The sequence below is a fragment of the Plasmodium malariae genome (assembly GCF_900090045.1).
Source record: "Plasmodium malariae genome assembly, chromosome: 1".
Taxonomy (NCBI): Eukaryota; Apicomplexa; class Aconoidasida; order Haemosporida; family Plasmodiidae; genus Plasmodium; species Plasmodium malariae.
Window position 1 is genome coordinate 563,705 of NC_041775.1, and position 17,334 is coordinate 581,038.

General features: G+C 30.9%; 3 protein-coding genes across 3 annotated transcripts; 1 reads left to right on the plus strand and 2 right to left on the minus strand.

The window, feature by feature from the left end:
* Positions 1 to 330: 330 nt before the first annotated feature.
* PmUG01_01021000 (Cg2 protein, putative) lies at positions 331 to 8,931 on the minus strand (the record flags this gene model as incomplete). The annotated part of the gene is made up of 1 exon (XM_029008221.1): positions 331 to 8,931. One exon carries the CDS (start codon positions 8,929 to 8,931, stop codon positions 331 to 333), a length of 8,601 nt encoding a protein of 2,866 aa, XP_028859999.1.
* A 1,661-nt stretch (positions 8,932 to 10,592) lies between these two features.
* On the minus strand, positions 10,593 to 14,467 carry PmUG01_01021100 (Cg7 protein, putative; the record flags this gene model as incomplete). The annotated part of the gene is made up of 2 exons (XM_029008232.1): positions 10,593 to 12,398; positions 12,659 to 14,467. 2 exons carry the CDS (start codon positions 14,465 to 14,467, stop codon positions 10,593 to 10,595), a joined length of 3,615 nt encoding a protein of 1,204 aa, XP_028860000.1.
* A 2,037-nt stretch (positions 14,468 to 16,504) lies between these two features.
* PmUG01_01021200 (conserved Plasmodium protein, unknown function) lies at positions 16,505 to 17,165 on the plus strand (the record flags this gene model as incomplete). Its single annotated transcript, XM_029008244.1, has 2 exons — positions 16,505 to 16,781; positions 16,957 to 17,165. The coding sequence occupies 2 exons, from the start codon at positions 16,505 to 16,507 to the stop codon at positions 17,163 to 17,165; spliced, it is 486 nt and encodes a 161-aa protein (XP_028860001.1).
* Between the last annotated feature and the right edge of the window lie 169 nt (positions 17,166 to 17,334).

A 17,334-nucleotide genomic window follows, 5' to 3' on the forward strand; every position in this document is an offset into this window, starting at 1 on the left:
CTCATATTATGATGAAAACTGAAATTTTTTTCGCACTTACGTATATATACACATATACATTCACATACAGTATATATATACGTACAAGTATATTAACATAAGCTTACAAATGTACGTGGCACAATTGTGCTTTCCAAACATCCTCAGTTTAAACAAAAAAAATTCACGTTATGGTAAATTAATTTTTATAAATTTTATGCTCGTCGTTATTTTAAAGGTCTTTCTTATTTGTGGAAAGCCTCATTTTTTTTTTTTTTTTTTTTTTTTATGCAATAATATTTTACGCGCATAAGCTTTCGATTATCCGCTTATTTTGCGGCCTTTTTTCCCTTAATTTACGTTTTCATCTTTGTTGTAATTTTTTACTAGTAACTCAAATGTTGATAAATGCAGAACGGTCTGAGACGCAACAAGAGAATAGTTCGGCATGAGATCATATTTTTGCAAAATTTTCATAATTCTCTGGTGTGCTATATTTAAATCAATTTTATTGGAAACGAGAAATTTAACAAATGATTCATTATTTATATAAACTTCTTTTAAATTTTTTATTGGTAAGGATGATATATGAAAAGTTAAAGAAATGCATTCGTTTGTTTTATTCAGAATGTCTACTTTTTCCTTGGTACGTATTAATGTACATTTGAATGGGCAAGGCATATACCTTCTCATTTTGTAATGTATACTGATATTTTTGCCTTCAATGTTATTTATATTCATTTCATTACGTTTATCCTTTCCCTCTACATTATTCGAAACGCTATTGCTAATATTAGATGTATTGTTATCATTTATTATGTTTTTTGTGCTATGTGATGGGATAATTTCACCATATGATTTATCCAAGTTTTTACTGTCCTCATCCAACATCATGTACTTCTTTTCCCCTTCTTTGGTAAAAGGCACAACGAATTCAATAAACTTATCGTCAGTTTTAACCCCCCCTTTTTCACTACTATCCTTTTTTCTGTCTTCTCCATTTCCACTATATTCATCAATAACAAACTCAGTTTCAATAAATGGCATTGTTAATGCTTCTGGTTTTTCAGCTAGCCAAAAATTTAAATGCTCATGGTATGATATAACACTGTTAAAGATTAATGAAGAGAACTCACATATATTTTTTTTATCATGTATTATTTCATTGATTATAACAAAAAAGGAAAGAATGCTATTGTAATTCATTCTTGATAGCCATATTCTTACATACTTGTAAATTAAGTTAAGAGATACATTAATTTTAGAATTTTCTCTTAAAATGTTTTCATCATGTAGAATGAACTTTCTTTCTCCACTCTGCAAATTATTATTACTTCCATAATTTCTGTTACAGTAAAACCATGATTCTTTTTCATCAATAGTTTCTCCAACATTTTCGAAGTAGATACTAACCGAATGCAACAAATAATGCACATCACATTCGCTGATAAGTTTTTTACCTGCACAGGAAAGGTTGTTCAGGTTGTTCACGTCTTTCGTGTCTTTCACATCTTTCGTGTCTTTCACGTCTTTCGTATTTTTCACATCTTTCGTGCCTTTCTCGTCTTTCCTGACTTTGTTCAGAAAATATGGACTATTGTTAAGTTGATGTATCAGGTTAAGTTCATCGTGATCACCTCGTTCCATCTTTGAAACATGTCCCACATTTGCATCATTGGGGTTATTACCTATTTCACTAGGATGATCATTAAAACTTTTCTTCTCCCCCTTAAAACCGTTCATATTTTGGAATTCCCACAATCGCAGTGAGTACACTTTCTGCATAAATTTCTTACCAATCAATATTTTTTGTGTATTTTTTTTCAAAAATATATCAGCATAATTAAAAGAATAGGCATTTACCATATAAGTTAGTTTTTTTAAATTTATATCATCTACATGTACTTCATCACCATTTAGTAGGTACCAAATGTCTGAATGTATTTTTTTTTTCATCTCAATCTTAGTATTTTCATCATCTTTGGTTTTTATTGGCTCTTTGTTGATTGGCTCTTTATTGATTGGCTCTTTGTTGATTGGCTCTTTGTTGATTGGCTCTTTATTGATTGGCTCTTTGTTGATTGGCTCTTTGTTGACTGGCTCTTCGTTGATTGGCTCTTCATTGATTGGCTCTTCATTGATTGGCTCTTCATTGATTGGCTCTTCATTGATTGGCTCTTCATTGATTGGCTCTTCATTGATCGGCTCTTCGTTAATTAGCTCTTCATTGATTAGCTCTCTGCTGAATGGCTCTCCTTCGACCATGACTCTGTTTATCCATGCTTTGTGTTCTTTTTCGCCCTCTTTTCCGATAGGTACCCTTCCTTCCCCTCTTAATTTTTTGCATTTCCCAATACTACCGTCCGCTTCTTCCTCCCTTGGACACAAATGACTGTCTTCCCTTTTTTTACCACCGGGAGGATTTGCACAGGATTTATTCAAAAAGAATTCATAGTTTCTCTTAAATCTTTTATCTTCACCTAGTTGTGGTCCTTCTAAATAAAATATTTTCGTACTATACAAAAACCATACCAAGTGTATGAAAATGTTTTCTCTCATTTCCTTATAATCACATTTCGAATTACTGATATGTTGTTCACTTTTGACTTCTTCAATCCCCTGAGCTTCATCTTTGCCTTTATATGAAACGGCACGTTCCCTTTTTAATGCTGTTATGTACTGAAACACATTACTTATCTTTGAACTGCTTACCGTAATATCTGTGTAATGTATTTTTAACTGTCTTATTAAAAGAACCCAAGTTTTTAATGTTCTTAAAAATTCTATAAAGGAGTATAACGTTGAGCAAAGAAATGTAGGGGGGAAAAAATGCACTTCTGATAATATAATTTTATTTTTTATTTTGAACAAATATTTTATATTTGATATGAACATGTCATATTGTTCAAATATCTTCGAGTCCCTCGTATAAACGTTTTCCCCTGCTTCTGCGTCTGTTCTCAAGTTGTTCCCCAAGTCGTTTCTCGCTTCTTTACCTGCTTCTCCTCCTTGAGAATTTCTAAACAAATTGCAGCGACTGCTAGAGGAGCAAAACCCACCATATTTATCATCGCTTAACTTGCTAATGTGCAACTCACCCACGCGCTTTATACTAATTATGGTGCAAAATTTTAAGAACAAATAGATGAGTACATCTTCCTCATCTAAGTCGTCAATAATGATATTACTATATGGAATGAATGCTTGCGCTCCTTTTGCTTCTGCTTTGTGTTTTGAGCTACAAGCACTGTTACTGCCTTCCTTCGGATGACTTCTTTGCTTCCTTTGTATGTCTTGGAAGAATTTTTCCTTTTTAAAAAAGTTGTTCACACTAAATTGGCTTCTTTGGTCCTTATCCTTATTAGTTGCACTATTGGTGCTAGCAGAAGTGCTATTATACGTTCCCCCAAACTTGTCATTATACGTACCGCCAGGCTTGCCACCATAAAAGCACCTAAAATAAGGAATAATGATAATTTTGGAAAAGTGCTTTGGGTGAAGTACTATGTAAAAGGACAACTGTTTCTTCTTCATATGATCCTGTAATGCATCATTATATGTTAAGGTTACTGTTATAAGGTTTTCATAATGCAAATGGAAAGTTTTACATGCAGTTATTTCATTTAAAAAATGAATTTTGTTTAAGTGCTCATTTGTCTTATTAACTAAAATATAAAAATTGTAGTGAAATTCAAAAGTGAAACATATTAATTTTAACACTTTAAAAATGCTTCTACTCTTTTTTAAATACATATAAAAATTTTTCTTCTCCTTTAAAAATATTTCATTTATACAATTAATAGCACAATTAAAGGAAATGTCAATATACATCATATCTGTCAAAAGAACTTTAAAATTTAAATATTTCGAGGTGGTAACTTCTCTATTTCGCTTTTCCCTTGTGCTACTATGGCTTCGGATTAGTTTTTCCTTACCATCGTCACAAAATAAGAAGTGTGAAGCGCTATCATGAACTGCACCACCACTAATTGCACCACCACTAATTGCACCGCCACTAATTGCACTGTCATTAATTGCATCGCCACTAATTGCACCACCACTAATTGCGCAATTCGAAGCGATGTCATCACTTCTACTATTCAAGATGTTAAAGTTTATAGCACATGCAATATCTGTATTGTAACTGCAAAAATACATAACGCCAATGTTGGACAAGTGACAATATGGAACACTAATATTTGGTGAAAATAATTTCTCTATAAAATAAAGTTCACTAAATAAACTCATAATGGAAAACGATTTAATGATAACTGAAAATAAATGTAAAATATTTAAGGATGAAAATTCATCATTTACCAGTAGGTAAAACTTTTTCAATATGACCCAGTCCTTCTTTGTATGTGTCCAGGACAGTGCCCCCCTAGAACTGTTGCACTTTTTTTTCTCACATTCACCCTTCCCCTCCACACTACTTTTATTATCATATCCGTCACTGCTATTACCGTAGCTACTACCACTTCCACTGCTACTACCACTTCCACTGCTACTACCTCCACTACTACTACTACTACCTTTTCCACCACTGTTTTCCCTCTTCAGTACCTTTCCTTTTTTCACTCCTTTCCCTCTTCTACCTATTTTCATATTTATAACTACATTATTATGAATAAGGGACACGTCTTTATTTTTCATCACACTGAAGTCCTTAATTTTAATAAATTTTTTTTCTTTTACAGGAATTTTAAAAAAAAAGGAACCACATGGCAGAATTTTTAAAAGAAACACATATGTACTTTTTTCCTTCATCCTCATAAACACTTCATTTAAATAATAGTCGTCTTCTAATGAGCAGTGGAAACGTAGCATATAATTCTCTATGTAGTTATTCAAGTAATTCTTGCTTATATCACTTGAGTCATTAGAACTATTTTTATTTATAAAATATTGCAAATCTAGGAAAGTCCTCTTCTTCTTCCTTTTTATGAACAGTTCATAATATTTCTCATCAACAAGATGAATCATGCAGTCTGCCATCTTTCTTTTTCCATTCTGCCGTACCCCAGCTACGATGTGTGGTGAGACTTGCGCTGCGTCGTGCAGTTCTCCGTGTACCGTTTCTTGCACCGTTTCTTGTGCCTCTTTTTTTGCCGCTTCTCTTGCCAGTTCATCTGATAAACTACAATGTGTTCGAAAAACGGGGCAGACAAAATTAACCTCTGAAATTTTGTTCAAAATAGTGAACATACGAGAAAAATTATGAACTAAATCAAGCACGCTATCAAAATAGACGTCTAGTTTTCTCTTGATAGAAAGTTTTTTATGAATTAATGGAATCACGAAACGGTTTTTTGGAGCTTCCTTTTCCTCATTCGATTCATCCCCCTTTTCAAAATGTTTGCTCTTCTCGTCGATGTTCCTGTTGTTGTACCTGTTCATGCTGCTTTTTCTACTACTGCTCCTGTTACTGCTCCTACCTTCGAACGAAATAACAATGTACGTTTGAAATATGTAATATTTTTCAACGAGTATACACAACAGCAGAGGTACACTGTTATCCTGTATGTATATTGTGAAGAATAACACGGAAAAAAATTTATTCCGATACGTAGGATACTTGACACCTCCCTTTCCGATAACACTGCTGCTGTTCACGGGAGCTTCCTGGAAATCTTCGTTTTTATTGCAAAACGTATGAACACCGCCGCTGGCACTACTGACACTACTAATACTTCGACCTTTGTTCCCGTTTACACTGCTGTAATCGCTCCCCTCCTGAGAGCTTCCCACACTGATGCAATAACCATCTTGATAAGACACATTTTCATGATTACTTAAAAGACTTTCTCCGATTAAACGTTTCATACATTTTTGCATCTCTTCATCATTGTTGTTAGTGCATGTGTTAGACACTTCCGAGTGTAAGTAGAAATAAAAATCAATAAAAGAAAAAAATTGCTCAATAAATTTTGCCAATATAATATTTGACGAATAATCGTCGTATTTTTTTAAAAAATCAAATAGCCTTATTTTATGAAAAAAAAAATTTGGAAAAAACTCATTTTTTGAAAATTGGAAATTACAAAAATTACCTGGGTTTATATTAACAAATCGCTCCTTTAATAAATTATATAAATATACATATAAAGAAAAGTATTTCAACAAATAAATTATATATATTATTAATTTTAAATTATAACATAAACTAATTACACCTATGAATATCTTATCCCAATGACATTTGAAAAAAAATTTTTCATTCTGTGTGTTCATAAATAAATCAATTTTTTGTTGATAAAATTTGTATCTCATTATGTATATATTTCCATTTGGTTTTTTCACGTAAATTATTCTTAGCTTGTTTTTAATGTCCACATAGGACGCAAGTTTGCAGCAACATGATCGATCGGAAGGCTCCCTATTAATGTCGACGGTATTGCAATTTTTATTATTACTTCCACTTTCGCTATTTTTGCTACCGCTAAAGGGGCTTACTATTTTTATTTTATCCATTTTGTCCATTTGGTCTATTTCTTGTAATTTCTGTTTCCTCACTTTTATCATTTTTCTTTTTTCCTTAACTCCCTCCTCAAAGCACCTTAACTCACGTTCGATGTGGCGCAGATCGAAGAAATAGTCCAGTATCAGCTCATGAACGTTTATTATGTTACTGTCAAAGGATATCTCACTCCGTCTAGAGTCATGCGCTATTTTTTTGTGTGCATTTTTCTTATTCCTCTTATTTTTTTTTTTATGACTTGTACAGAATTTTTTCAAAATGGAAAATAAAAAATAAGTCACACAGTTGGACACTTTTGTTAGCCAATTTTCCAAATGGATATGGGCAGGGTTATAGATAAATGCTTTTCTAATTTTTTTTTTCAAGAAATTACAAAAACAAAATTCATAATACGTCAATATGTTGTCAAAAGGGGGGCTTTCTTTTTTCACTTCCACTTCCTCGACCTTTTCCTTTTCTCTTTTCGTTTCCTTTTCCTTTTCCACTTCCACTTTCTTATGCTTTTCCCTTTCTATTTTCGTTAGCTTCCTTATTTTACTTTTTTTTTTTTTAAAATAGCTAAATGGCCACAAGAACACTTTTATATTTCCGTTCAGGTTGTTCAAAACAAATTTTAAAATAATATTTTTTTCATTATTCTTATTAATTAATGGCAATTTTTTAAAATATTTATACATGTCTTTTCCCAACTCAAAGTTATACAAATGTATATCTAAATGAAGTAAGCAGTTTTTATCATTTAAATTGTAATTATAACAGGAAGGAGTAAATTCAACATAATTACCAATATTATTACTATTACTATTGTTACTATTACTATTACTGGTACTACTATTGGTACTACTATTGGTACTACTATTGGTACTGCTATTGGTACTGCTACTGGTACTATTAATGGTGTTACTATTATGTTGGTACTCCTTATATATATGGAAGATTTTTTTACTATAATTAAAGGAGTTATACTGATTCACGCACCCTTTGAAAAATTCAAGTACTTGTAAACTACAATAAAAATGACTAATTTTATATATTTCATAAAATATATCACAAAGGGTCAACTCGTCCCTTTTCATTCCCTTCTCTCCATCACTTTTGTAATGATTTTCAATACTATGTATATTTGTGTACCTAACATTATGCTTCTTAAAAGTTTTACCTCTTCTTTCTTTATTATAAAAATTGAAATGGAAATTACTTCCTTCTTGTTCACTTTCGGGGTTGTCTACACGATCAGTTCCTCCTGTTCCTCCTACCCCTTCTTCCACCGAAGAAGTACTTCCATCATCCTTCTCTTCTCCTGCAGACATACCCGCATAGTCCTGCCCATCCTTTCTCATGGCAGCTAGCGGCTTATGATCATCCTGGTCATCTTGGTCACTCCGCTTATCCCATTCATCCTGTTCATCCAGCATTTTATCTGTGTCGACAGGATGCATGCTCCCCTCTGCCTGTACAACTATCTTCTCAACTGTCGACTCGAACGTCTGACCATTCACATAGTTCGTTTGATCGGTGTTCCATTTATTAAGGCCGCCACTGCTACTACTGCCACTGCTACTACTGCCACTGCCATTACTACCACTGCCACTACTATCACTGCTACTGTCAAAATAATTATTATTATCACTATGCTCGTTAATGGCATTGCCCGTATCACCGCTAACGCCGCCGAGCCTTCCACTCTGACTAGCCAAATTTATGAAACATTTTTGCTGCTTTTGCACAATGGAGTGGTTTAATAGATTGACCAGATTAATGTTATGAGATGGGTGTAGATTGATATAGCTTGAAAACAAAATTTCGGCTTTTACAATTTTGCACATAAAAAAATCTGTAATCAAATAAATTCTTACTTCATCAATTATTTCTAATTCAATTATTCCATCTGAAAATAAAAAATTAACTTTATCTTTTGGTATTTTTGATATATAATAATTTATTAAAAACTCATCAACAATTCTTTTTTTCAAAATGACTATTTTATTCTTGTCCAGACTAGGTAAAAAGAAGTCTGTAGGGTTTCTTAAAATATCTTTAAAGAGTAATGGAAATCTTGTATATTTTTTTGTAGACAATAAATCTAATGCACAAAGAACATTATTTTCATTAAGTTGTAAATTCATACTTTTTAATTTACATAAATACATATCATACTGGTATTTATTTTTTAATTCTTCATAACATTCTTTAAGTTCAAATATGTGTTTTATTATTTCATTAATTTCTTTATATCTCTCTCGAAATTTATCTAATTCTAATATTTTTAAAAAACATTCTCTCATATGTCTACAATATTGTATTAATGCACTTCTTAAATAATCAAAATTTTCTCCACTATCATCATCTACTCTTTCACAAAAAAGATTCCAATCATTTATTGATCTCCTTACAATTTTCTTTAAGATCAACCCGTAACTAATCCCTTGATAGTCTCTGTATTCGTCCTCTCCATCATTTTGATTTATATGCATCTTATTCTTGCTGCACAACTGAAGTTTGGGTAGGCTAACAAATTCCTACGCATATATTATATATGTGGATATGCTCAACTTTCTCCAGGTATTCCAGGTGACGGGAAACTACTACCCCTTCAGATGCGCTTAACACATATATAATATAGGACTATACCCACATACATGCGTACTAACATACACACATATAAATACACATATCTGTACCCGCATGCACGTGTTTAACTACATACTTTTAGTGATGAACCACCTTTCTCAACCTTAAGTTATACATAAGCACATATATACACATATACATAAGCACATATATACACATATACATATGAATATATATATATATATATATGTGCATTTATATATGTGTATACATACATCCATCTTCACAGTATACATGCATTTAGTTCCACTTGAGAGAAATGTAACACCAGGTGATATACCAAGATAATATATATTTTTTAGTTTTACTTAACCTTTCGTCCCTTTTTTTTTTTTTTTTTTTTTTTCTACTCTGTCACAAAATGAGCAATAATGTATACCCATATAACGATTCGCAAAGTATATAGAAAATGGCTTTTTCTAATTTATATGAATTTTGCAAAATCTGGTAAAGTTTTCAAAAAAAAAAAAAAAAAAAGCTTAAAAAAAAATTGCTAAAATGACAAATTCAAAAATGGTAATGTATTAAAAAGGAAAAAAAAAAAAGAAAAGCAAAAAAAAAAGGAAACTCACATATAGTATATAATATATATGTGTATATATACAAATACGCTCATGTTCACTTATATATGTATTGTTTCTAAAAAATTGACTTCGAAAAAATAAATGAACAAAAAAAAAATGAACAAAGTAAAGGCGTGCCATTACAGTAATTCTCTTAAACAAAACATATTTTTCACATTATGCCGTATATCAATACATACTGTGCTAATAATTCATATATATACATGCCATACTTACAAACATATGTATGTATATATATATATATATATATATATGTGTATGTATTTAAGTGCATACGGCTGTACATGGGAACGCTGTATTCATAAATTTTGTATCTTCGTTCGTGGACGCGAATATCTTGTGCATTAAAATTTGTTATTACGAATAAGCATTGTAACTTTTCAAACGAAGATCTGCACCATGGTATGAAGTAATAACACGAATGATATGAAGTAATAACACGAATGATATGAAGTAATAACACGAATGATATGAAGTAATAACACGAATGGTATGAAGTAATAACACGAATGATATGAAGTAATAACACGAATGGTATGAAGTAATAACACGAAATGTTGACATAAAAAAATCATATATAATTGGGGTAAGCATATGTTGAATGTGTATTTACGGCATGCGTAAGGATGAGAAAATATTCTTAAAAAAAAATAATAATATAAGTTCAAGTCTTCTTTTTTTTTTTCATATGAGCCTTAACATATTAGCTTAAAAAAAATTAAATATGTTCATAGAGTAAAAATTATCTGCAACGGTTTGCTAAACAGGTATATTTGGATAATTTTGTTAATTAAGTGCATTTCTTAAATTTCATATATTTCGCATATTTGGCGAATTTCTTATATATCTTGCATTTTTTGAATTTTTTGAATTTTTTTTTTTTTTCCCAACGTTCCCCTTTCCCATTTTAGTGTCAAATTTTAGCAGCTCATAAGTAGAGTGTTTAACTTTTTTTTCATATTTATAATTATTTGGTCGTCTTCGTTATATATTCCTGTATCTATTAATCTATTTATTTCACTTTTTAAATTTTCAACAATTTTAGCGTTGGCGTTTTTTGTTTTCTGTTTACTTCCATTCTCCGTTTCATTACGCATGGTGAAATTTGTTTTGTTTATTTTCTCGCCTACAAGTTTGGTTAGCTTTTCCCTACCATATAGATTCTTTTCCTTCATAGCACCTTTTTTTAAGTACATCTGATGTTTTGGGTCCTTATCCGCTGGGTTGTTTTCACCAATTTTGTGTTTGCTCGTTTGAGGAGAGGCACCACAAACATTTTTACCAAGTCGGATGTTTCCACGAATAGCTTTACTAATTCCTACATTACCTCCTCCGATCATGCCGCTTCCTACCTTGCCACTTCCATTCTTACTGCTTCTTACTTGACCACTTCCAACCTTAGTGCAGCTAACAGTAACGCTTTCTCTTTTGCCAGTATGCTCTTCACCGTGCATCTTTCCGGTTTTTAGTAAAGCTGGGCTCACCCCGGGAAGGACACTTTCAACCTGCAGTTCCTCATCAATTATGGACTTCATTTGGTTTATTTCCTCTATGATTGAGTGAAACTTGTCTTCAAGTATTTCGTTGTGTGTTAGGTCATAAATATGCTCTAACTGTATGGTAAAATTAGTTATAATTTGAAGTATTTTTTTTCTATTTTTTTGAATGGATTCTATATAATTAATTAAATTCTCATTTAGTTCATCATTGTGTGCTTCTTTGGTTTTATCCTTATACTCTTTTAAATGCTGCAACTCGTCCTTTAGTTTTTCAAAGTAGGTATTACTAATAATTGCATTGTCTTTACTATTGTATCTTTTTAAAATATAATTCATTCGATCATTTTCCTTTTGGAGTGTTTTGATTTTTTTGGACAAATTATGATAATTCATTCTTAACTCATTGTTTTCTTTTATCATACTTTCACTTAAATTATTTTTTCGTAAATTTTGTTTAAACAGATATAAAGACTTTTCATATGCAAATTTTATTTTTTTTAATTTTTTTTCTAAAATATGTATCTCTTCATTTAGTTCCTTATCTTTTGATATTACTATATTATTATGACTTATCATATTTATTTGTTGTTCTTTCATATGAATAATAATTTCTTTTAATTCATTTCTTTTTATTTCAAATTCATTTTTTCTTTCTTTCTCCATAAGGTCATACTTTCTTGTAAATTTTCGAACCAATATTTCTTCCTTTTTTTTTAACTCCTCTTTCATATTAACTTCTTCCTGCTCCTTCCACATTTTAAATTCATAAATGTTACTTGGAATTTTGTCCCTTGAAAAACTCTTCGATTCGATTCCCAAAACGTTTTTCCTGTTATCCGTGCTGGTGGTTTTACGTCTTGTCGCTATACCACACATCGCTTTCCTAGCTACCCCTTCCTTTTCTACAGCTTTGTCACTCTCCTTAAGATTGAAAAACACCTCAGTGTTCAACTCAGACGTTAAGTATTTCTCTTTAAATACATTCAAATGTAGAGGGATTGTGAAATTATATTTATAATACTTTTCAAAGCTCCTTTCTTTAATTATGTCTGTGAGTTCATCTATCACCATATTCAGGCGTAACTCTCCTGAACCTATACTTATAATATCGATATCCTTTTCTTTTACTGATAACTCAAAATTAATAATTTTGTTTTCGAAATAACTTAGGATGTCTTCTTCTCTCAAATCAACGTTGTGACTGACATTGCAGTTGTTCAGTTCGATCTGCGCAAAGTAAAACACAAAAAAAAGGATGAAACAAATAGGTAAAAGTTGGATTCAAAAGCAACGTGTATACAAGCACGTACGCAAATACGCATACAAATATTCATAAATGGACGAATGGGCAGACGCACGGATGAATGGTGGATAGATGATCGAGCGGACGAACTGAAAACCTGCGCTTTCCCCTACTCTTACAACGTTTGCAGTTCTTCCATGACCCGTCCAACTATCACTTATCACTCATGACCAGCTCGAATTACCTGCTTGTTCTCCTGAAATGCATGCAAGGAAGACTCAAATTTCTGCTGAAATAAGTTGGAATTTATTTTTATGAAAAACTCACTCTGCTTATCTTTTCTCTTCTCTGAGTAAATATTACTTAGCTCCAAAACATGACAACTTTGGACTGATAAGAAAAATTCGCACCAGATAAAGTTGTCGTTTGTGCGCTTAAACTGCTCCTTAGGATAGAAGAAGTTCGCCTTCGAATTTGTTCCGTCGTTATGATATGGTGCTTCGTTATGATATGGTGCTTCGTTATGATATGGTGCTTCGCTATGATATGGTGCTTCGCTATGATATGCCTCGCCGCTATGATAAACTGCTTGCTTATGATAAACGGAGTTGTTGTTACACGAACCATTGATGTTACTACAATTTGGAGGTAGAGAACAGAGACTGTAATCAATGGAGTTTAAGAGCTTATCATTTGTATTATACCCATCCGAATTTAGAAAAATCGAAATAACACTAGCTTTAAAATTTAGGCTGGGTACTCTACTGGTAGATGTGGTTAAATCGTAGGTAATCTTTTTGAAATTTTTATAGCAAGTCCAAGCTTCGGAATTACCACTATTATTACTACTACCATTATTGATGTTACTATTACTGTTATTATTACCTTTACTATTAGTTCCATTCCTATTTGTGTTGTATGTACCGTTTGTGTTGCATGTAGGTGAAAAAATTCCCTTCTTTTCTATCTCTAACTTTTCTTTATTAAAATTTATATACATATCATTAATGCAAAAATAGTCGTTCAACTCCTTCACATTGTCAATTAGTATTAGAGAGTAATGACAACCTATGTTGAAGGCGCTTCGTATATCCGCTGCATTGTCATCCTTATCAGCATACATCATTCTATAGAAATGATTCGATCCACAATTCTTAGGTGCACCAGAATCATTTTTTTGTGTGCTATTATTACTACTATCTAAATGTAATGCCTTTTCACTCAAATTTTGTACCAAATCACCTACAATAATCTCTATCGTATTATCCAGAAAGAATTGCTTCTTATAATCTTGAAAATTTATATACAAATAAAAAATACGATCAAAATGAAATAATTTTAATATGTGTTTATACTTAGGATCATACTTTTCAAAAAAGACGTTATTCTTGTTATGATCGTGGAGCTTACACTTTTCCAGATCGTTTCTATCTATTAAATGTTCTTCTAATTTCAAACATATGGAAAATATTAAATCATTGCTTATATAAAAATTACTTATGTTTTCATATTTATTATTTTCAAAATGCTCAAAATCGTTTATTAGATCTTTAAATAAACATTTAAAATATATGTTATCATTTTCAAAATTTATATTATCATGTATATCTACACTTCTTAGTAAATGGATCTTATTCTTCTTCTTCTTCTTATTCTTCCCCAACTCTCCTTTTTTTTCGTCATTTTGATAACAAGAGGAAATGTCCAAATCGTCGCTGTTATTATTTATTTTATCATTAACAATGTTATTTCTAAAATCATCGTCGTCCTTCTTTATTTGTACAAACAGTTCACAGTGTTGAAATAGAAAATTTGCTATTTCTGTTATTGTGCCGTTGATTATACATTCATATTCGTTTCTCTTTTTTTTTTTTAAAATGTCGTGAAGCTTTTTTATAAAGTACCCCTTCGAACTGTTACTTGATTCAATATCATTAACATCTGCTAAACTTATTGTAAAGTTATTACATAAACAATTTTCATCCTTTTCTATACTCTTAAAAATATAAAATTTCAAGTTCACGTTTGCACACACAATTTCTTCGGAGTCCATTGAGGCTTATACATCTTGTGGGTGCCACAAACAGCGAAAAGCAGAGAGGGGTAGGGGAGGAGGGGAGTACGAAAACAACGAGAAAAATAAAAAATATATGGTGTGCAATAAGCGAAATGTACTGCGCAACATGTGAGATGATGTATGAAATATATGCTATGTGATATGTACTTAGTTATAAGTGCTATGTGTTATGCTATATGTTCTTTTTTATATGTAATACGCTAAAAACAAGCTACATTAAAAAAAAAAAAATAATACTTCAAAATGGATAACTGTGAAAATAATGAGGCTACAAATAAAAAATTGCATAAATTGCTCAAGGTGCGCTCGTACACACACACCCGCACACACGCACACAAACATACAGTGTTTATCAGTACACTAGTAGGTTCAGAAATGAGGGTATGCGTGTGTACATTTACATTTATTTATATATATATATATATATATAAGTACCTAATTCATACAAACGTTCACACGCACGTACACACATATGCGGAGCTTGGTGAGAAGTGTGTATGCGGCCTCCTCACCTTTTAAAGGGGGCGCGAAAATATAATCAGCGTATTTTTAAAAAATTTGGGCTTTTAAACGCATACAGAACTATGTAAATATATATGCAATTACTGTAAAAAAAATGCAAATATAATTACTCCTTTTTTGCTCTCTTTATTTTATAATTTTTATTTTTTAATATCTTTTTTGTATTTTGTATTTTTTATCTTGTATTTTTTTTTTTTTTTTTCAAACTCAAAATGTAAAAATGCTTAAAGAAAAAGAGCACTAAATTATTAATTAAAACGAATACTTAAAAAAATATTATATTTTTTCCATTTTTTAAAAAGTTGCGCAAAATAAGGCTTACGTACGAATGCATACACAGGAAAGCGAAAGACCCAAGGGGAAAACAAAAATGCACTCAAAAAGAGTAGAGGGGGGTGGAGGGGGAAGTTATGCACTACATTATTGTACTACTCATAAATGTATGTTTATACTTATACATACATATACACATGAGCATATTTACACGCACATTTGCACTCACATGTACACTGACACTCACACTTACCACTGCGAAATTGCAAAGTGGTTAAGTTTCAAAACATAGCTAACGAATTTAAAAAATAAACATAGTAATACTAAAATGCCTTAGTAGCTTGGATACGCAAAAAAAAAAAAAAAAAAAAAAAATAGAACAGAAATCAAAAGGTAAAATAATGTAATGTAACGCAACAAAACATGACTAAGCTCTTTTATTCTTCTTTTATTATAACAATCTTCATTTAATTTTCCATAGAGTTTTTTCCTCCCCCACGATGTAAATTTTTATCCCGTTATTTCACAGTTTTTCTGGTAAGAATATGTATCAATGACCTCCCGCATGTAACGAAGTATGCTTTAGAATTACACGCCTTATAAATGAACAGTTAAATAATAAATAGGTAAACATATAAACATATAAACAAATTAACAAATTAACAAATAAACAAATAAGCAAATAAACATATAAACAAATAAACATATAAACAAATTAACAAATAAACAAATAAACAAATTGACAAATAAACAAATAAACAAATTAACAAATTAACAAATACAGTTATCCATTTTATAAACAACTGATGATTGAATGAGAAAATGTTTATACCTCCCTATTACAAAAAAAAAAAAAAAAGAAAAAAAATATAACATAAAAATATCTGGAAAATAAATGAAAAACTGATAAGAGATACCCAGTTTTGAGAATAAGAAAAAGGAAACTTTTCCTTTCTCATTTTTTCCCCCTTTCCGTTATTCGCGCATCGCTAAACGTGTAATATATACACATATATATATATATATATATATATATATATGTATGTTTATATACATATATATATGTGTATATATTTATCTATTCATTTAAAAAAAAAAAAAGCTTACCCCCTTACGGCTATGTGTTCCGCACAAAGTTAAGTAAAAGTTAGCGTAAAATAAAATTAAAAGGGAAAAATTAAGCAAAAAGTATACCTGTACAAAACTTAAGTTAAAAATATGGAAGACTTTAATAACGTTCATAACGTTGACAATGCTGACTATGTTGAGAGTACTGACCATGTTTCCAGCCCTTATGCAAAAAATAATATAAATTACAATGCATTTGATGAAAAGGATGTCGAAGCAAATCAGAATAATGCAAATGTCATTAATAGCTTAGTGGGGAAAATTATATCAGAAAAATACTTGTCTGATTTTATAAATGAAGAGATATTTTTTATAGGAGAAGTTGTTGGAATAGAAGATAATAAAATTAGCCTAAAATCAGTAAATGGTAATGTAAAAACTTTACATTAATGAAGCTTACATAAGTGCCACACACAAGCACGTTTTTACATTTGTCCATAAATTATGCGTAAAAATTGATATCTACATTTTTGCGTGAAAGAGTTGAGTGAGGATATTACGTGAAAATGTTGAGTTAATAATTTTTGTTTCTCTGCTCTCAGGCAAATGTGTCGAGTGTGTCATCCAAGACAGGAATTTCAAAGCACATACAAAATACGTAGGCATAAAAGGTACCGTATCAGATGACTTAAAAATAATTGAAACAAGAGGAGTAATATTCTTAGAAGATATTAATTTCGAAATAGTTAATGAGTATATAAATATTTATATGCAAAATATAAACTCAGATGTTTTTTTATCATCCTACTAGAACATTGTGCTAAATTAATATCAAAAATAAGATAATTATTTGGAGGATTTTTTTTTTTTTTTTTATATTTTTACCCTTCTTTAAATGCTAGCTGTAGCTACAAAATTTTGGGTACCCCTCTGGACAAACGCATTCATCATAACATTCATCATAACATTCTTTTAAGTTG